Genomic DNA, 22,831 nt, shown 5'->3' on the forward strand with positions numbered 1-22,831 from the left:
CGCCGAACACAAATATATAGATGCTAGAAAATCCAAGCTGTTCTCTGCAACCGGTGTTCCTGCATGTGGGTTATTGTGTTTCATTATCTAGGGATAGTGCGTGAATAATAACCAGCCTGTGAATTTAACTATTAAGTGGCCTGTAATTGAAATCATGACGCCTATAACATCCCTTTCCATGGCTTAGTCTAAAAGGATGCAAAGATCTTTCATTACTCATCCTGTACCAGGGCTGCAATGGCCGGGGTAACATGTCCTTGTGTGCCAAGTGTTGTGAGAAGTGCCATGTGAGGACATGGCATGTGTGGAACAACGGCATGGCTGATAAATGCCACTTTATATCACATTTTATATGTCACTCTGTGATGTGTTCCTGACCTTGGAGAGAGCCATTCCAGCTGAAAACACAAAACACACAATTGATGAAGAACAGAAGGCAGCCATAGGCCACACAGCCAATGTAGAAGATAACAAGAGTGTGTGAATTTATGACAAAATGTTAATTTCTGATAGGAATTTAAGTCCGTAAATTTTTTTTTGTTGCGTTCGGGTGACTATAGGCAGGAGGATAGTTCTGCAGTTCTAACCTCCATTTAGCAGTAAGAGCAATACAATACTCTTAAGGCCGTTTTACACAGGCCAATTACCTAGTTTAGACAGGGCAATGATCAGCTGATGAATGGCTGATCGGATCATTTATACAGCCAAACAAATGGTCGCTGGTCGGCGGCACTTCTCCCTGAGTAAACAGGGACATGCTCTTCCAACATGATGGAAATGTATAGGGACGAACGATTGAGTAACGATCGTTCTTCCCCATACATTACCGTTCATAGCTTCTTCTTGAGCAAATGAGCGTCGATCAAAGGCGTAATAAAAGAGGCGGGCATTTAGGAGACCGTGGACCAATAGGATGCCTGAAATGCGGGTGTACGTCAGAAGTCCCTGGTTTTGAGGCATCCTATTGGTCCATGGCCTCCTGAATGTCCGCTCCGTTTATTCTTTGCTTGTGCCTGAATAGCAGCACGATTTCCATTGCGTGCATGCTATTCCTCAGTGAAAATTGGGGAATAGCCTGCATACAAAGAAAATGGTGCTGCTGTTCAAGCACGAGCAAAGAATGAATGGAGCGGACATTAAAGAGGCTCTGTCACCAGATTTTGCAACCCCTATCTGCTATTGCAGCAGATAGGCGCTGCAATGTAGATTACAGTAACGTTTTTATTTTTAAAAAACGAGCATTTTTGGCCAAGTTATGACCATTTTTGTAGTTATGCAAATGAGGCTTCCAAAAGTCCAAGTGGGTGTGTTTAAAAGTAAAAGTCCAAGTGGGCGTGTATTATGTGCGTACATCGGGGCGTTTTTAATACTTTTACTAGCTGGGCGTTCTGATGAGAAGTATCATCCACTTCTCTTCAGAACGTCCAGCTTCTGCCAGATCACGCTGTGACGTCACTCACAGGTCCTGCATCGTGTCAGACGAGCGAGGACACATCGGCACCAGAGGCTACAGTTGATTCTGCAGCAGCATCAGCGTTTGCAGGTAAGTAGCTACATCGACTTACCTGCTAACGCCGATGCTGCTGCAGAATCAACTGAAGCCTCTGGTGCCGATGTGTCCTCGCTCGTCTGACACGATGCAGGACCTGGGGCAGGAAGTGAGTGACGACACAGCGTGATCTGGCAGAAGCTGGGCGTTCTGAAGAGAAGTGGATGATACTTCTCATCAGAACGCCCAGCTAGTAAAAGTATTAAAAACGCCCCGATGTACGCACTTAATACACGCCCACTTGGACTTTTACTTTTAAACACGCCCACTTGGACTTTTGCAAGCCTCATTTGCATAACTACAAAAATGGTCATAACTTGGCCAAAAATGCTCGTTTTTTAAAAATAAAAACGTTACTGTAATCTACATTGCAGCGCCTATCTGCTGCAATAGCAGATAGGGGTTGCAAAATCTGGTGACAGAGCCTCTTTAGGGCATGACCACACATGGCGGAATTCCTCCGCAACTGTCCGCATCAATGCCGCACCTAATCCGGGTTGCGGATTACGGCTGCGGATCTGCACAAAATGTGCAGAAAATTGATGCGGACTAGCTGCTGCGGACTGCGGGAAAAGTGCTTCCCTTCTCCCTATCAGTGCAGGATAGAGAGAAGGGACAGCACTTTCCCTAGTGAAAGTAAAAGAAATTCATACTTACCGCCCGTTGTCTTTATGACGCGTCCCTCCTTCGGCATCCAGCCCTACCTCCCTGGATGACGCGGCAGTCCATGTGACCGCTGCAGCCTGTGCTTGGCCTGTGATTGGCTGCAGCCGTCACTTCCACTGAAACGTCATCCTGGGAGGCCGGACTGGAGACAGAAACAGGGAGTTCTCGGTAAGTACGAACTTCATTTTTTTTTACAGATACATGTATATTGAGATCGGTAGTCACTGTCCCGGGTGCAGAAACAGTTACTGCCGATCGCTTAACTCTTTCAGCACCCTGGACAGTGACTATTTACTGACGTCTCCTAGCAACGCTCCCGTCATTACGGGAGCCCCATTGACTTCCTCAGTCTGGCTGTAGACCTAGAAATACATAGGTCCAGCCAGAATGAAGAAATGTCAAGTAAAAAAAGCAAGACGCATCCGCAGCACACATGACATGTGCATGACAGCTGCGGACTTCATTGCGGAACTTTGAATCTCCATTGAAGTCAATGGAGAAATTCCGCCATGAGTCCGCCACTGCTCCGCAACAGACAGAGCATGCTGCGGACACCAAATTCCGCTCCGCAGCCTATGCTCCGCAGCGGAATTGTACGCATCGTGTAAACGAACACTGCGAAATTAAAGTGAAAGTCAATGTAGAAACGGCTCCGCTGCGGATTAACGCTGCGGAGTGTCCGCAGCGGAATTTAAGTGCAATTCCGCCATGTGTGAACCCGCCCTTAAGGAGGCTGTGAACCAAAAGGATGCCTCAAACCCGGGTGTACGTCAGAAGTCCGGGGTTTTGAGGCATCCTATTGGTCCACGGCCTCCTCAATGTCCGCTCCGTTCATTCTTTGCTTGTACTTTGAGGTGCGGTCACAGGATTCTGTGATCGCACCTCAGATAAAGCAGGTGGGTGGGATAAACTAAAGGGGAAGGGAGAGCTAGTGGGGGCCAATAGACAGAGAGGGTGGAATAATTAGTAAAGGACAGCCCTGTGTCGTTACGTAGGTCAGTGAGGTATCGACACAGGACTGTGTGTATACTAACTCTCGTGCATGAGCCTGAGTCAAGAAAATTAGAGACCGATGAAAGTCAGAACTTCCAGCAGGTAAGAGGTAGGAAGAATAGGAAGAAATGTGTTCAGATTTAATACAGACTCCTATATAAGCAACTTTATTCAATAGTTACATAGGGTATTAGGTCAAAAATTTTGTGTCCCTGGAAAACCCCTTTAAATAGGTTGTCCGGTTTCCACAAATAATATTTTTTTTGTATAATTAAAAGTTATACAATTTTCCAATATACTTTCTGTATTAATTCCTCGCAGTTTTTAAGATCTCGGCTTGTTGTTATTCAGTAGGAACATTCATTGTTTACTTCCACTGGATAAAATTCTGTCCATGGTCATGTGATGGACACACAGGTGTGTATCAGAGCCGAGCCTTCTAATGATACCAGCACTGCGTGTTCATCACATGACCATTGAATGCTCCTACTGAATATCGACAATCAGAGATCTTGAAAACCGTGAGAAATTAATATAGATAGTATATTGGAAAATTGTATAACTTTTAATTATGCAAAAAATAACATTAATTTGCTGAAACTGAGCTACCCCTTTAATTTCTCCAGACTAGTAAGATGGGGTTGTGGAGTAGGTATATATTGTTATCATTCTGGGGTAGCCTTCAAAGAGCTTTATAGTCGCCAGGCGATGTTCCAGCTGAAACGGTGCCAGGCAGGTAGTGAAAAGCGATTATCTGAGGAAAGGAAACCGAGCCTGTCCCCAGTCACATATTCGAGCCCCCTCCCTGCTCATTTCTATCCTACCAGTCCTCTGTAATGTGTATTTAATGCCACATTTGGAAGGACTGACTCACCTCTCTGTTCAGCGGTTCTGAGGGCAGTGGATAACAGTCTGTCAGCGAGATCTTTAATGGCTACACTACTTTTTTTCTTTTTTATCATTAACTTTTCATTTCCAGGCAAAAGTAACGCTTGGTAGTTAATGAAGCCTGAAGGAAACATGGGAGAAGCACGGGAGCATAAAGTACAAGAGGGCATTGGGATGTTGTTCATTAGGGAGTTATATAGGTGTCTTTTTCAGTACAGGGATGGAATAATGAGATTTAATATGCAAGAGTTACAATGCCAGAAAATTCTACACTTCGCAATATCATTTTATGACATATAAAACTTACATAACATTGTAAAAAATGAGGATCGTGTGTAAAAAAACAACAAAAAAAAACAATTCTTTCATTTTGACTTCGCATATGCTTATAAATTCTACACCACATAGGAGGAATATGTCACACATAAGACTACTGGTAAAGGTAGACAATGAAATGATCTTTCTTTAAGGGGGGATTTTCTGTTTGGAAATTAGGTGCATATAATGCCATATAGTGGTATAAAATATGATACTAGGCAGCACCTCCTGACCTGATAAATGAACATACAGGGGATAATCTGCCATGACCGAAATGCCAAATGCAAAGTATATATCATTATATTGCTGCATTACAGATATTTTACACGAACATTATACCTGTACAGAAGACTCCACTCTCTATATTTGGCCTGGGCCTATAATATAGGTAGGAACAAGATATACTCTAAACTAACCAAAATCAGCCATAGACAGATGGGAGGAATGCCAGACTGAAATGGAGGCAGCCCAAAGCAACTACGAGTTAGTAAAATACCTTCTCCACACTCCTGCTCTGTCCTGCACAAGATGCGACTGTGCCGACCCCTGCAGTCAGGGAAATCCTAATAGGAATGCCTTTTAAATTACGCCCAAACTCTATTTTAATCCAGCATTGTTCAATATCCTAGGATTTTTAGGGTTTAAACTTGCAGGTGCAAGCACTGTAGGTGTTGGGCAAGAGGAATAACAAGGTTAGCATCATCACTGTGGAGGACCGGGGAGTTGCAACCCAACAAGCCACATTTTCCGTTTTGATTGGCCATGTGTTCTGGATTGTGGAAAAACTTCTATGCCATCATCAGTCTGCATGGTGGACTATCAATATCAATGTGTTTTGTGAAGGGTGAAATGTAGTTTTCCATTGTCTGTCTATAATACCGCCTTGGACAAGGAAAGCTGTTGCTCTATTCTATTACAAGGAAACCCATTAAATACCATTATTGCCATCACTCTTCACAAAATTCCAATGACTGCCATAAAGCATACGGATGCTATACATGCCCACACATACCCTATTATTGTTGGGCTCATGGCACAGAACTCGCATGTCTGAGCCCCAATGTGCAAGTATTGAATAGCTGCAGGCTGCGTTGCAGTGTGGCTCAGATTTTAATGGCCATGATATGCTGTAGTCCCAAAGCAGTTACTCTATGTTATGTGTTATATACTGCAACACCACCGTATGTATTCCACTGTTCATAAACCTCCCTTATCCGCCTCATCAAGTAGTATATGTACCGAACCAGACCAAGTATTAGTCGGTGATATACAGCTCGACTACATGTTTACTTACGTATTTAATGATCAATGACAAAATAACGAATGCTCCACATCCAGCATGTGAAAAATGAAATAAATTCAGATGTGTTACAGGTAAATACATTAGTACTTTATCTCCATTCAGTCTTACTGATTTTTATTTCACAAGTGGATTTTATTTCCAATGCGATTAGGCACATCTGTAGGTTGTATAAAATCAAAGTGAATTCTTATTGGCCGGTAGACTGGAAAAATTAATGTTGAAATCTAGTTCACTTCACCTGCACATATAATCTTATTATAGGACTCTGCCTTATGGCTAGGTTCACATTCTGCGTTTTTGTTGCGTTTTCAGACACTGCCAAAAAAGGCATGCATTTTTTAAATGTTTCAGCTGTTATATGGTTTTTGATTTAATGGTCATAGGCTTACAGCTGAAAAACTTTGTAAAAAAGAATGGGTATTTAAAAAAACGCATGCGTTTTTCAGATGCGTTTTTTTATTTTTGAGTCTGAGAATGCATCAAAAACGCACAATGCAAACCCCAGTTTAAAGGAGTTGTTTAATGAAGGCGATCCCTTTTTTTGGGAAATGAAGCCTGATTGTCGTGGGGCCGGCTGCAGAGACCCCTAGCGATCACCCGTTATTGCTGAGGGAAGTTCTAGCCAGCTGAACAATTATGGCCATGAATGCCCATGTAGTAAATTCTGGGTCCGCCAGAGCAAGGGCTGTTTATTAGCGTCTCTCCGGTCTGGCTCATAGGGGGATCCTCATCTCTGACATCCACATGCCCTAATAGGGCCAATGGTAACAGGTAGTCTTAGTATGATACCCCTTTACTTTACTGGCAGCCTGATTAAAGCGTTCAACTGTTTTGGACTCCCGCTGATGCCTAGAACAAAGGAGTAACTTGCAGATTTTGTCGTCTACAATCTCAAAAGATATATTATATGCATATGAGCACAATTGTTAATAAAAATTCACATCCAGCTTTCCTACCAGCAATGATATGCAATAGATAAATAATTTAAAGGCGGAGATGAATCCTCTTTTCTTTTGTTAAAATGAATAATGAATCAAGGTTAAGCAGACAGAAAACACAAGATTGTAGAGAAACCTTAACAATGGTTCCTCTGCTTCACATCCGGGTAAAGAAGTAGATCCATAACAGGTGAAGGTGACAATATGCTTATTGGCTTAAATGCAAATCAATGTCACCAGCAATAGATACAGTGAGGAGGATCTAACACTGCTCTGTGACACTCTTGGTGCAATTCCCATGTTCTCAATGTCAAGTGATGTGTTGGGTTGGATACAGAGCTGGAGTTTGTGTAGACCAAACTAGGCAATCACCCGTGTTTGCATGGGGATGCTACTGCAGTCCCATGATAGCCACTTCTGTATGGTTTGTAGACTAAGGCCTCATGCACACTTCCGTTGGCCATCATACGGCCGCTAATGACGGATCCGTGAAACACGGACCGCACACGGATGGCTTCCGTGTGCAGTCCGTTGTTTCATCGGACCAAATGAATGAGAAGGCCGAGACTGTTCCGTCAAAACCCGGATAGGAGTAGGACCGGTCCTATTTTTGTCAGAACGGCCACGTGGTTCCATTAAAAGAAGCGAAGTGTGCATGGCCCCATAGAAATTAATGTGTCCGTGTGCTATCCGTGAAACTGGATAGCACCCTGAAGAAGATAACTGAAGTGGGTATGAGGCCTAAGGAATAAAGTCCGAGCAAGAAGATAATTCCCTCTATACAATACCTAAAGGAAGAAGACCTTACTATTAAATTGCACTTTCTCTATATTTTTGATACAATTCAATTTGTGGAATTCTTCTTTTTTTGTTCTCCACTGAACAGGAGAATTCCCACTTTTTTGGATCTGATGTTTTGATTCTACAATATTTTCTTGGGGTTGACGTGTAATTCAATGGTAGGCGTTACGATATATTAAATTTGAAAACCAGAAAAGCTGGCCAAGCCCAACAAGATTTTTTTGTTTTTTGAAGGAGAGAAGGAAAAGCTGACGGAGGCCTGGGCGTATCTCTCCCTGCGCTGTGTGGTTTAAAGCCTAGTTGTTTTTTCCCTACATTTTTACATGAGTAGGAAGTTCTGCAAAGGTTTGACCATCGATCAAATGCTCCATCCCTGACTTCTAGTCTTGATGACTTTATTTAGCAATCTTATGCGCTGATGGTCTTTACACTGAATAATACAAAAAAATAAAGGTACCTACATCTGCAGTAGTATAGTAAGTGTTCATGCGTAGTAGCATCTTTAGAAATGTTATTTATTGGTCTTTTTTATGTCTAAGTATATGAAAGCTTGGATATTTTATTCAAGTCTTTCTCCGTGGTATATCCCTTGTTGATATGAAGAATCGTTGGTGGCTACTTTATGGTTCTCACTAATAAACCAATGGAATACGGAGTTGAATTGAAATACCTTCCTAAAACAGCTCGAATAAGAGATTTCAGGACAAATTAAATGTAAAATGTATTATTACTAAATATAGAGATACATAAGGCTTGAGCATATATAGCCACGATTTTCATTCAAGATAAGTCGTGATCCGGCTATAATGAGGAAATCAAAGAAAGCCATTAATACTAAGACAATGTCTCACCATGCCAGTCCCCCTCTCAGATCTCCTACATCACACTATTAAAGAAAAGCCCAACCAACTTTTTCTCCCGCAGACAATGACCGTCTTGTTTGCAAAAGGCAGGGAGCAGTTTTGGAGTATAGAAGGTGACCATGCTGAAAGGTGACCACACTGGTCCCCACAGGAGCATCTAGAGCCAGTGTAGTCACCCCAGGGGGGCTGGGCCTGTTGGTTGGCAGCCCCCCAGACTCAATGAGATGCTGCCTAGAAAGGTCAACACTCGCGTAGATTAGGGAGTCTGAAGGAATCCCTAATGACTAAGTGCGATAGTAAACATTAAGCAGTGACATAAAAGATGAACATACATACTGTACATATAGATTAACCTATTTGCTGTCTTCTACTATAAAATAATAAAAAAAGAAAGCCGTTTCTCGAGGTTGTTCCATCACTTATAATATGTTGGCGCTATATAAATAAAGATTATTATTATAACCCGTCATTCAGGTTATACTAGTAAGTTAGGTGGGCTTCTGACCCCACTGTTTAAGAGAACGAAGGGACCCAAATCCTTATTATCGGCCAGAAACCAAGATAAGCATGCGCTATCCCACTCCAATTTACCATTTACAAAGGTTGGACACCCACCTACGTTTTATAACCTGTCTGATTGATGGGTTCTAAAAGTAAAAAAGAGGTTTGCCCAGTTACACATCATCATTTTTCTAAATCGCCGACAAACTTCAATGCAAAATTTTTTTACCAGTCTGATGGTCTTAAATCATTACACTAAATTTTTGGCGTCCGATGGCAGCCATTTACATGACAAAGGATAACGTTAATTTTTATGTATGAACAACCAGTTTTCATAAACAATAAGTAATACTTTTATTAAGATTGCTCGGAAGCGTAATAATCCCAAAGATAACGGTTACGTGTGAACAGGCCTTTAGGCAGCTAGCGCTGTATTTACTGCGGAATAAGAATATAATTCTCCCTGGTTAAAGCCAAACTCTACATAAAATTCATTACCTGTTCCTAAATCAAATGCTATACTGTGTTTATAACCTAAAGGAATAACCTGACTGACTGTGTTTCTGTCAGTACTCCTCTCTTGTCTTAAGAGAATTACCTATATGCATGTCTAATGCATTTTGATCCCACAGAGGACCAAAATCCTTTCAACAATTACATTTTCTGTAGGCCGAATGGCTGACTGACCACTGAGTGTTTTGTTAATGTCTTTCTCCTGTTCTATTACCTCTTTCTGCAGATTCCAGCCGGTCTGGGACGCACATGATCTCTGCGGACGATGCTGAATACCCCCGAGAGTACCGCACTCTCGGTAACGGGACAAGGCGTTTTTCTAATGTGGGCTTGGTGCACACTTCAGAGCGCCGGCACACTGTGATTGCTGCCCAAAGCTTGGAGGCACTGACCAATCTCCAGAAGTCTGATATGGAAAGGAAAAGAGACGCCTTTATGGATCACCTCAAGAACAAATACCCTCAACATGCCTTGGCCATTCGTGGTCAGCAGGAAAGGATCCGAGATCAGGTGAGAGCAGGGCCAACCACAAATTTTGCTGATAAATCTTGTAATATGTGGAAAGCTGATTTTCCCACCCATAGCATACAACTCTATGATGGTCTCTTTTTCCATGGATAAAATGTCTATTTAACAAGCTTAGAGCATTAACAAATTTTAAGGCTCTTTCAAGGATAAGACAAACCATTTGGCTGGAGTTTAAGTGTCCCTCCCCTTCCAATCTCCTTCCCAATATGACATTGGGCTTGGAAAGATGTTAGATCAGAATTGGAGGGACAGTTATTACCAGGATCGAAAATGATCACCTATCCACAGGATCGCTGGGGGCCCGACGCATTGGGGAGGAGCTTGAATGGAGCTGCGGTCGACCATGTGCCCGCCGCTTAATTCAATGTCTATGGGAATGATGGAATCAGCCGAGCGCTGTACTGTAATAGAACAGGGATGCTCGGCTGATTCCGTCATTCCCATAGATCTTAAATGGAACGGCGGGCGCATGCTCGACTCCATTCAAGCTCCTCCTCACTGTGGCCGGTGCGGTAAGGATGATCTGGGGATTCCGCGCCCTCGCTCTCATGATCGGTGGGGACCCAGTGATCAGACAATTATCACCTATCCTGTGGAAGGTGATTATTGTCGATTCTAGGACAACCCTGTTAATGTGGTCCTGTAATTTGGGTATTTTCAATAGACAAATATTTCCCAATGACTTTAAGAAAAATTTGCTTTGACTATGTCAAATTGAGCTGGAGATCGGAAACTGGAGGAACTCTTTAAATCTAAAGCATAGGCTCACATTTGCTGGAATTTGCTACATGGCATTTAAAATCCTCTCCGATGCTTAATGGGTATTCCAGTTTCGCAAATAAAGGTTAATCTTCATATAATAAAAAGTTTGACAATTTTCCAATATATTTTCTGTATTAATTCATCACAGTCTTTAAGAACTCTGCTTGCAATCGTTCGTTAGGAACTTTCCTTGTTTACTACAAGGAAATATAAATCTGCCCATGGTCATGTGATGGACATACAGGGGCTCTGCTCACTAGAAGTCACAGCTCTGATATACACACTATAAGGCCGGGTCCACACAGCAGATTTGTGCTCGGTAACCCACAGCGGATTACAGATCCATGTATATGAGACTTGAACAAATCTAAAGCGTAGGACCCTTTGGCCAGGTTCACGTTCTGTTAAACGGTCTGTGTTTTTTGTTTTTTTTATTCTGTAAAAAGGAAGGGACGTGAAACAGGATGGTGCAATAGGATGCCTGTCCTGATGCCTATCCTGTAGCATCTTGTTGCCACAGACTTTCATTGAGCAGAAAAACAGATCTGCCAGAATCTATTTGTTCAACAGGCCAGAAAATAAGACTCCGTTTGTCTGTCCTATTGAAAAAAACAGATCCTGATGCAAAATAGCAAAATAGAGAAAAAGTTACACTTTTAACCATGACGGAAGTCCCATTGAAAACCGACGGATCCATTTGAACAGGGGGAAAAATACGAACTAACCTTTGAACAGGATGCTCAAATGTTAAATTAAAGGGTCATAAAACGTATGTAAAAATGTCATGCGTTTCAAGTGTTTTTAATGGCGTTTTTACATGAGTTTTTGGTGCATTTTTGAATATAGTGTTATTCTATACATGTGTTTTTGTCCACGAAAAATGCCATTGTAAACGCTCTGTGTGTCATTTTGCAACAAAAGCTGTATGTGTGAATTTACTCTAAGGCCTTGTGCATGGGGCCTGTACGGCAGCAATGCTTCTTGGAAAGGATAACTCCACAATATGGAATCCGAACATACCAATATTTTTTTATTACATACTTTTACGAAATCTGTGGGGAAAAAAATACATCTGAGTGCTGGATTACAGATCTGTATGACATGGATCCATAATATAGGCCTTATGGCTATAGTGTAGTCCACCGCACTATTCTACTAAGTAAAAAAAACAAATCTGGATGGATGGGTCTGTCACGCAACCCATGACAATGTGAACTTTCCGGTTACTACGAGTTTTCACCTATCCGCTTAATCTAAGTAATAACTAGTAGATCGGTGGGGTACACCTGCTGTGACCCTCAACAATCAGCAGAACGGGGGTCCCGTGTCCCCCACTTCCGCAAGTCCAGATGAGTTGAATAGAGTAGTGGTGGCCGAGCATGCCCGTTGACGCTCCATTCTAAATCTACGGGACTGGTGGAAACAGCTGAGCAACTCTTCCGGGCTTGCGGCTGGAGGTAGAGGGGAACACAGCACCCCTGTTCTGGGGATAGGTGGGGTCCCAGCGGGGGGTCCACCACGATCTATTAGTTATTACCTATCCAATAGATGTATAATACCTAATAGATAAAAGGGGTCCGCCCACTGGGACCTTCACCGTTTGCCAGAATGGAGGTCCCATGCCCCCTCTCCCCCAGCCACAAGCTCGGAGGAGTTGAATAGAGCATTGGGCTTGCAGCTGGTGGTTGCAGAGGGGACACGGGCGATCGGTGTGGTCCCAGCGGCTGGACCCCACTGATCCAGTGGATAGATGATCACTTGTAGTAACCGGAATAGCCCTTTATAATTGTTACATTTTGTATAATCTGTACATTGTCTGATATGTTATCATAGTCATCAAGCTACCACTTAGACATACAAATATATTTGCTATAAAGTAAGTATGACGTAACTGTGGTACGTAAGTGGTGGTGTGGACCCCTAGCCAGCTCATCCATCTCCATAGCGTGTTACAACATCCCAAACAACCACATTTTCTCACTTTTCTTTCTTTAGACAAGATTGATGGTTGTTGTGTTTTTATGTTTTATATTTTATTCCAGTAAACTGCATTGGGAACATTTTTCATGGGGCATCTCCTGATGATCAAGAAGCTTCAGGCTGATAAATGACACTCTGGCTTGCTTTCCTGCAGGCAATTTCTGATCTTTCTGATCTCCATTTTTTTTTTCTATCTACATCTATATTGTTATTCCCTTTAGAAAAAAAAAAAAGTTACTTCTAGTAAAATCTGGTTCTTGCCCATTTTTGAGCTGCAGAGAATTTCCATGAAATATATCTGGCCCCATCCGCCAACGTAATCGTTTTGTGAAAAATATCCATGTAAATCTATTTAGCGTGAGATTTAAATAACTTTGTAATCAAAAATAATGGGTTCAGCTGACAGGAAACAATTAGTGTCCCCTGTTGCAGCGAGAGAAAATACGGTAATAGAATTTTAATTTTGTTTCCTTGCAGTAAAATCACCTTTTTAATATGCATTATTTGTGAGAACAGTCAATTAATACGTATGTGTAGAGCAGGGAGATACATGTAGAAATAGATGACCCAGTCCATCCTCATTGCTGTTCCCTGACAGGTCTGGGCTAACAGTACTCCGCCACTTAAAGGGACACACTCATGATTATTTTTGCTCTATTTTTAAACATTGCGTATTGTCTAGTACTTAATGTTACATCGTTTTCATTATAATTATAATGCTAGGGGTGGTAGTAAATTGTTTTAACCTCAGTATTTGTAATGAGTATTAGTTCATATATGTATTTGCATGTATTTATCCATACCAGCGGTAGCATGAGCTGCAAACTAAAGTGGATCCAAGAAAGAGGTAAGAATAAATAATAAGACTGGCCACCAGTCATGGTTTATGCTGCCATAGACGAACGATCGCTGTATGGCATAATTACCGCAATACTGTGCCTGCAGATGGCATGGTGGCCATGTTGTTTGCTTTAATATCCATTGCAAGTGCCTATTGTGCGATTGTGTGTTACTAGTTATAACCACTGCAGTAATATGTGTCAATGCGACCAACAAATAGGAAAAGAATGGACTCCAAATATCCTGCCACACGGTGTGCTAGTTGGTTTTGAACATATTACCCCAGTTCGGAAAGATATCCACGTTAGCCATTGTGCCACACTTACGATTTGACTAGCTACACCTCTAAGGAAATGATACGTCAGGCTAAATTCACACGTAGCGGATTTCCACAGAAAGCCACAGGGAAATCCACAGCGGCAAAATCTGCATCAAATCATACAGATTGGGAGACCAGGGAATTGAGACCAGGAAAAATCCACAGAAACTGACATACTGAGAATCATTTCACTGCTTTTTATTTTTTTTAAATGAAAAATGAGAGCTGAATCTGATAGGATACTATAGGCAGTATCCTTTCTCATATGTCATTGTTTTCCTATACTCTTTCATGTTGCTTAAAGGGGTTGTCCAGTCATAAGAAATTCATGGCCTATCCTCAGGATAGGTTATCTGATCGGTGGGGGTCTGACTCCCCGCACCCTCGCCGATCAGCTGTTTTGAAGGGGTGAGCGCTGCACTCTCTTAATTTCTTACCTGCTTGTATTGTGAATCGCTGACATACTTGTAGCGGCGGTTCACAGTATTACAACCTTTTCCCAGTTACTTGAATGGGAGAATGCTGTAATACTGTGGACTACCGCTACAAGTGTGTCGGTGATTCACAGCGCCACATGAGCACCGCGGCCCCTTCAAAACAGCTGATCGGCGGGGGTGCCGGGAGTCAGACTACATGATATCTGCTCATCCACAGCCAAAAGTGAAGTCATTACCACGTATTCCATCTGAGATTTCTTACTGGTGGGGGGGCAATGTCCAACACCTGTACACCTGCTGGGAATATTGACGGAAAATCATTTGAACCCAGATTATATCAATTCACACGCCAGAGGGGATATCTTCTTATGTTCAACGCTTAAATGCAAGGACACAATAAGGGTAAGTTCACACGTGGCAGATTTGTTGCAGAAATTTCCATTCATCGAAGTGGAGCTTGCAGAAATTCATTCACCTGCTGCCGAAACAACCCCATTTAGATGTATGGAACTGATTATCCGTTGCAGAAATTTCTTACTAATCTGTGGCATGTGAACATACCCAAACTGATCCCCAAAATGCAAAATTCAATATAAAAATAATTACAAAAATTACAATGTTTTCCTTCATTTTTGACCATTCCAATAATCTAAACGAATAAGGAATCTTACAAAAAATCTTTATGTATAGCCTTTTTTCCTGTTAAACTACAATATCCGTAGCCTTTTTAAAGTTGTATATATTATATTCTGATATAGTCAAGGATAGACAGCTGCTCAGTATAACAGTGGTGATTTAACAAAATAGGACTTATCACAGGGACTATTTACCATGTAATGGCATCACTACCTAGAGGATTGGGCACCGCACTTGACAAATTAAATATCTTGCAATCAGTTGTCTTTGTTGCCAAGTATGTGCCGTAGTGAAGGTCGCATTGGGTACGGTGACATCTTTGCTTTGATAAATTAATTCCCGCTCCACTTTTTCAACCAGGAGACAGAGTCTGGTGCAGAAGGCTTCCTGGCTTTTGAAGTGGTGAATAAAAGATTGGGGTGGTTCTGTCACCTAGTTTGAAGTGTGTCTCGAGTGGTAGATGCATCTAAACTGAAATCTTTCTGAAATGGCTGTTCAGATCTCTTCTAGTCATAGACAGGTCTGACATGGCAGAGGAGCGAGTGGGTGCAGCGTTGAATAAGAATGCTCTGAATACAGCTGTGTGATTTCTCTGCCCGTCAGATATTTCAGAGATGATTAACCCATTCACTTTCTGCTATGATCTGCCACTCACTTGGGTTATGCTGGCCATAGACATAGAGATGTTACCATGTTCCAATTTCTTATTGATGTATGAACACAAAAGGGGAACACTAGTGCAATAACTGGCACGATATAATTGGGGGCACTGTTACAGAGTTTGCATTGGGGCCTTCAATTTACATCTCTGTAATAGAACATTTGCACTGCAACATGGATTTCTTCCCAAGCCGATGTAAGATGAAATTTTATTCAATATGGGATTGTTCATGTTATTTTACTGTGATTGTAATTACTTTACCAAAATGACTTTTTCTTTCGCTCCCCCCCCCCCCCCCATGGGACATGTGGTGACTATCCCAATGACAATTAGCAACCTGGCAGAAGCGTAGCTATAGTAGGGTATAGAAGTAGCAGTCGCACCCAGTCCTGGTGATTTGAGTGAGCTGAAAGTCCCCTCTGCCACCTAAGTAGACCACAGTATTATGGGTGGGGACCCTGTTACAAATTTTGCCTTGAAGCCCAGGAGCTTCAAATAAGGGCGTACCTAGTGTGGTTACTATGGGGTCCTTGTTAGGGGAGAGAGCAGCGCTGGTTGGTCCCATCCACTTTGCTACCAGATGGTGAGAAACTGTACAGGATTCATCTCTCCAGAACTGAACTGTTGGCAAACTAGTGGGTGGGAAATTGGCTCAAAGGTTGTGAATGAGTAAAACTAACACAAGGTCCTCTTGTCCAGGGTGGCAGAACTCACCACCATGATGTGGAGACAATTATAATCCTTTTGTATTGGGGCCCCCTCTCTTCTATGTATGCCTCTGGACCCAGAATTATTTCTGCACCGTTTTGCAACCAATTACTAAGGGTTCAAAACCGTAAAATCAAGTCTCATTGACTACTAAATCATGTCAGGATTGGTAAATTATCTCAGCATCTACGGTCACTGGTAACCGGTTTAATAATAATGATCCTTAGAGAAATGTCTAAAGGCCCTTTTATGCGGCCCAATGATCGGGCGATATAGGCTGATCTGCATGTTTATGAAGCCAATAAAATGGTCACTTTTCGGCAGCACATCTTGTGTAAACAGGAAGACGTGCTGCCGACATGATGGAAATGTATGGGGATGAACGATTGTAGTAACGAGCGCTCATCCTCATACATATGTCCTTGTGAAAGGAGCGCCGATCAACAGGCTGTTTCATTCATCGGCGCCCGTTCTCACGGTCCATATCACACCGTGTAAAAATACCCTAAGGGTGTGTTCAAACGTTCAGACTTGGAGAAATCCATTCACAAGCTGCAGAAAACAACCCCATTGAGATGTATGCAACAAATTTTGTCCCAGAAATTTCTGCAACAAATCTGATACTTTTTCAAACTGACCCACCGTATTTTCATACATGCCATGGACTGCATTGATCTGTGTGTTTTCAGCAATCTTTACTAAGATTTATTTGTAGGTTGCCTTATTCCTCGTATGCTAACATTTTCAGCTTTTTTTGTTTCTTTCTCTCCCAGGGCTTTTCTTATTTTTCTGGTTAATTATGTGTATGTCACTGCTAATCAGACAGATCACGAATTGGCTGATAATGTTAGCGGGCACCCGTGCATTTTTAAATATCAGTCGTGTCCCAGAGAGCGGACGCGGGGCTGTATTTTGCGGTGTAATATATACGGCTGTTCTTTTGCTAGAAGCCCTCCTGTATCTTGCTACTCTTTTTAAAAAAACAGTTTTAGGCTCGAGACATTTTAACACAGAGACTTTCACACAATCTGATGTATTTGGGTTGTAGGAGTTTGGCTCAGTTTGGAACCTGGCAGATGTGATGATAATGAATCACTCTCCCGAGTATTCTCGTATCAAACATTCAGAGCCGCAAAGGCCAAAGATACGGCAGATTAATAAAAAATAAGATTGGAAAACTTGCCATTTTCTTCATTATCTTGAGCTTACAAAACATCATTTTAATATTACATAACTGGCATGCATTTCTATAGAAATATATTTAGGTGAGAGTGGTGCAATTTCTTAAATCTGGTATTAGAGCAAATTCATCCGGAATTCGGCTTTAGTGCTGCGTGATAAATACCACAGGGTCTTGTAGTATGTAAAGGCCCTTTTACACCGGCCAATAATCAGGCAAATGAGCGATCATATGAACACTCATTCCTGATCATTGCACTGTGTAAACAGGGCAACGATCAGCTGATGAACAAGCAAACGCTTACTGATTGGCTGATCGTATCCTTTATGCAGCACAAAATCTTATCGTTGGCGGCAGCACATATCCCTGTGTAAACCGGTAGATGTGCTGCTGACATGATGGAAATGTATGGGGGCGAATGATCGTAGTAACAAGCGCTCGTCCCCATACATAACCAATCATAGCTCCTTGTGAAAGTAGCCAAGGAGCCCTAATCAATGAGCGGTCTCGTTAATCAGCACTCGTTTTCACGGCCCATATAGGACCTTTAGGCTGGCCATACACATAAGATAGCTGGCCATACACATGAGATAGCTGGCCATACACATGAGATGGATTTTTCCCTACTTATAAACATGTATGATCGGCCAAGTGTACATGTTTATTCATCTTCTGGCACAACAAAGCATCGGACGAGTTGAAATCCAACATGCCGATTCTCTTTTGCCTCTTTGCGCGGGATATATGGGGACCAAAAAGTATTTGCAGTGTACTCGCTGGAGTATGTGAGTACACTCTCTAATATACATTCTGGTCCCCCATTGCACTGATTGAGATTTTGATCGATTTTTTTTATAGCGCTGGTGGGGGACGGGAAGTCTAGTTGCGCAGTCTTCCTTAATGACGACACGACCCTTCGTCATGTAGCAGTAGTACAACGAGTACAGCGTGCAGTGAGTACACTGCTAATACTTTTCGGTCCCCTCGTAACCCCTTTAATTCAACAATGAATGATATTTTTCAGCGGTCATCCTGTGGAAAGAAGTCGGCGGTGTTTCAAATTTTCATCCGGTAGTCTGTAGTACTTGACTGTTTATGGTGTAGTCGGCCTTACACGAAGGAACGTTCCACTGAAAGATCATTCATCCTTTACCCTATGTCATTAACCATGTGTCGCCAGTTTAATCGACTGCAACGGCCAATATGGAATAAAATGTATGATTACGTCAGCATAACCAGAGTTCAGGAGACAACAGTTAGTTCGACGGTTGCTCATCCATCAATCTACTTCTATCTAAGACTATGTTCACATCTGCATTCGTCGTTTCCGTTGCTCTGCTTAGTCATAGGAGCAGAACAATAAAAATACCGCTAGTGCCGGATCTGTTGCATGACACACCATCTCCGCCCGACGAATGCCATTGACTTTAATAAGTTTCCTCGTGTTTCCGCCACAGTGTCTGTCGTTTTACCAAACAAAATAGTGCAGCTTGCTGTGCTATTTTGTCTGCCTTTTTTAGACCGGATCTGCGATGGAGGCTCCTAACTGAGTCCCCAATTCAGATGTGAACGAAGCCTAATGTGACTTTGGCGCTTAGTTCAAACAAAGTCCAGGAGTCATCAACTAATCACGATGTAAATATTACACATAAACATAAAATATTTTCCCTCCATATATTCAACAGTGAATCTAGTCTAGAGAATGAAGTCTTAGGCCCTGTTCACACAGTTTTTTTGCAGGCAGAAAAATCTGCCTCAAAATTCCTTCAGGAGTTTTGATGCAGATTTTGACCTGCCTCCACTCTTTGTGGCGTTCTTTGCATCATTTTTCGTCCGCGGGCAAAAAATGCTGTGAAAACCGCTTTCTCTGCCTCCCATTGATGTCCATGGGAGGTCAGAGATGGAAACGCCTGAAAAAAGAACATGTCGCTTTTTTTCCCGCGAGTGTTATTTTTGTAAAAAAAAAGTCTGAAACCGCCTCCCACTGATTACAATGGGAGGCAATTTCGGGCGTTTTTTGGCAGACCGCGGCAAAAAAATTTGTGTGAACTAGGCCTTGGAATTATAGAACATTCATATGAAAGTGAATATGTGCAGTAAAATGGCATAATGTGGCTTCATAGAGATGCCGTCGTGATCATTAATAAGATTTCACAATTGAGCTTATTTAGTATCAATCTTGTATTTAGTTTCATCAGTAAATTCTTTATTACACCCAGCAGATAACTGGTATATTTTCCTGGAGATATTTAATTCACCGATGAATAAAAATCTTCAAGGTCTCTGTGACCTTCAGCAACAAAATGTGTTTTCCTCGCTCTGATGATTTCTTTCAGCTTGTAGTGTATGATCCAGTTATTTGTACTAGTGTAAATTTAATAGACAGATTTGGTTAAGTGCATTTATGAATGTGTCTGGTGCAGTATAAACACAGAACAGAGGGCTTGGTTGCAATATCTACAGTATTGGAGATATAACGCTCATATACGGTGTTGAGCTTTTGTTCTAGTGCACAGGCAGATGCACTGGCACACTGAAACAAAAAAACAATATCTGACAATACTGACCTAAAGCCCAATTCCACTTGAACCCTGCCAATGGAGCTGAAATCCGAGGTATTGCTTAGCAAGGTCTTCAATCTGTTTAGCTGTCCCTGTGCCGGCCTGCGACATGAAAAGAACATTTTCTTTCACTGACTAAGACCCCATGCACACGACCGCAAAAAAACTCTGTAATTGCGGACCGCAATACAGTCCGCAATTACGGACTTGCCCAGTTCTATTGGCCGCGGACACCTTTCCGTATCGCTTTGGAAAGGGGTCCGTGCCGTAGAACTGTGCCGGGAATTATGGAGCATGTCCTACTTTTCGGATTTTACGGGCCGTACTGCCATATGGGAGCATAGCACGAGAATGCGGCCTGCGGGTGTCGGCGGCTGGCCGTGCCCGCAATCGCGGGCCGTGATTACGGGCACGGCCGTGTGCATGAGGAGGCCTCACAAAGTGGCTACGTCAAGGAATCAAAAATAGATTTTTTTTAAAAACCTTTTTAAATGCAGAAAAGGTCACAGACCGAAAGCTAAAGCATCAGAGAACCCATCAAAGAGCTACCCATATCTCCGCTTCCTGGAACCTCTTTGGGTTTGACAAAGGAGAAGAGGGATAATGGGTATAAGGGAAGAAGAAGAATGAGTTTAGCTGTTTTGTTTTTTTTTTGTTTGTGTGTTGGGCATTAAAGAGGCAAAATATAGTTTCCTCCGGACTAAAATTCAGTGGCATACCTACCATAGAGGCAGAACATGCCACACCTATGGGGCTCATGGTGAGTGGGCACACTGGACTGCTCCTGCTGCTTCCTTTCACACTGTAATAAATTATCACATTTTGGTTATTTGCAGCTATTACTGGGGGGGGGGGGGGCTGCATACTGATTTATACAACACCCAATGATTTCAATGGGAACTCATAGCATCGATTGCATGTTTCCTTCTCCCAAATGTCCGTGCAAAACAGCGTGGACTTGAATTTGTGCACCGCAAGTTGGCATCTCCACATTTATAGAGGGATTGCTTTTTAATTCTCTTATGTTTTAGATCTCATTCTATATATGCATCAAACTAGGGATTAATAATAGTTTCATATTTATCTAACTATTAGAATTCTATTACAAGGGCACACACAGTGATGGAATGCTTTGGAAATCCAAATGCTGGGAGTTGTAGTTTGGCAACAGCTGGAGAGCTACACGTTGAAGACCGCTCCTCTAATTCATGGTATAATCAGCATCTGGGGTGCCATTAATAACTTGCTTAATGACTTAGATTATATCAAAATTGCTGCACCCCCTCCATTGCCCCTACTTGCCAATTATTAGCCAACTCTTGTTGGCAATTGAGATATGAGATGATTATGGCTTAATTGCCTACACTTATACTTAGATGTTCGTGCAACAATGTAACGGTGGGATTCCAATCACAAATGCATGTTTGAACTATCGATGATGTTTTTCCATTAGTGTGTTGAATGTACAAATGTGTTTCTAGAGTACAAATGCTTTTAAAACTTTACGGTTTGCGTTGAAAATCCTGCGGAGCAGTGTGAGGTCTTTTCTGCTACAGCTGCATTTACTTTTTTTGGGAAATGGTTTCCCTATTTTGTAACCACTTTACTTATACTCTTGACATAAGAGCCTTGGGCAAAGTAGTATTTTATAGTTGAGGTTCCAACCTATAAAGCATGAACAATAAGGCAGTTAAAACTGATGTCTTTGCTACACTCCAACTTTAAGCTGCGCAAGATAGAAACACATTCCACCTTCAGAATTTTATTAGCAGGGATGTAAAATAATTGGGGATTGGCTAATCCGGCTGCATTTTCTCACCAACCATTGTATTTTAGATAAAGCCACTTGCATAATATATTGTGTAATTGAAAAAAAAACCTTACATGGGTGCACCAGACATTGTCGTCTCATGCCAGTCCTAGTTTTGCCTCCATATACATAACTGAAAAGTAGGAGTCTGGTGGAACGGCAATAACATGCACCTTGGGGATCTGGGGTGAAAAACACTTGCCTCTGCAAGGACATAGATAGCTACGTAGTCACCGGCTGGCTATGGTGTTTGGATCTACACAACCATCTGACAAATGGGCCCCTGAGAATAAGGCTGCCCCTGGCCTCTTGTTCCGAGCAGGGGCAGGATGATTCATTGCAGGATTGGCCATCAATGGACACAAACTGAAGCAATTATTTTTTGCCTCCTGTATGAAACTGGTGGCAACTGGCAGCCATCAGTACCATCTATACCAGGGGTCTCAAGCACGCGGCCAGTGGGCTGCATGCGGCCCCTGAGGCTGTCATCTGCGGCCCGTGGCACACTGAGCCGCTAGTACAGACTCTCCTCCTGGACTCTGGAATACCCTGACATCGCTGTCCACATATGGACAGCAATGTCTGGGGCTTCCCCAGAGCGGAGTCCCGGGCAGAGCGCTAGTATAGGCTCTGCTCCGGGACTCTGTGGAATTCCCTGACATCGTTGTTCATATATGGACAGACAGTGTTTCAGGGTCTTCCCCAGAGCGGAGTCCTGGGCAGAGTGCTAGTATCGACTGTGCTCCGGGACTCTATGGAATTCCCTGACATCGCTGTCCATATATGGACAGTGTGTCAGGGTCTTCCCCAGAGCGGAGTCCCGGGCAGAGTGCTAGTATCGGCTCTGCTCAATTCCCTGACATTGGTGTCCATGTATGGGCACACGATGTCTGGGGCTTACCCAGAGCTGTAGTACAGGGCAGAGCGCTAGTATAGGCTCTGCTCCGGGACTCTGTGGAATTCCCTGACATCGCTGTCCATATATGGACCGTGTTGTCAGGGTCTTCCCCAGAGCGGAGTCCCGGGCAGAGCGCTAGTATAGGCTCTGCTCCGGGACTCTGTGGAATCTTCTGACC

At 42.6% G+C, this 22,831-nt stretch overlaps 1 protein-coding gene across 7 annotated transcripts in view; it reads left to right on the forward strand.

Moving 5' to 3' along the window:
• The window catches only part of SRCIN1 (SRC kinase signaling inhibitor 1), a 330,976-nt gene that overhangs the window by 210,695 nt on the left and 97,450 nt on the right, over nucleotides 1–22,831 (forward strand). For all 7 annotated transcript variants that reach the window (XM_075846590.1, XM_075846591.1, XM_075846589.1 and 4 more), the window contains one exon: nucleotides 9,560–9,843. In XM_075846590.1, coding sequence (XP_075702705.1) covers nucleotides 9,583–9,843 — 261 coding nt within the window. In that variant the 5' untranslated portion in view covers nucleotides 9,560–9,582. The remainder of the gene's footprint in view (nucleotides 1–9,559; nucleotides 9,844–22,831) is intronic.

This window comes from Rhinoderma darwinii, chromosome 13 (genome assembly GCF_050947455.1).
Source record: "Rhinoderma darwinii isolate aRhiDar2 chromosome 13, aRhiDar2.hap1, whole genome shotgun sequence".
Lineage (NCBI taxonomy): Eukaryota > Metazoa > Chordata > Amphibia > Anura > Rhinodermatidae > Rhinoderma > Rhinoderma darwinii.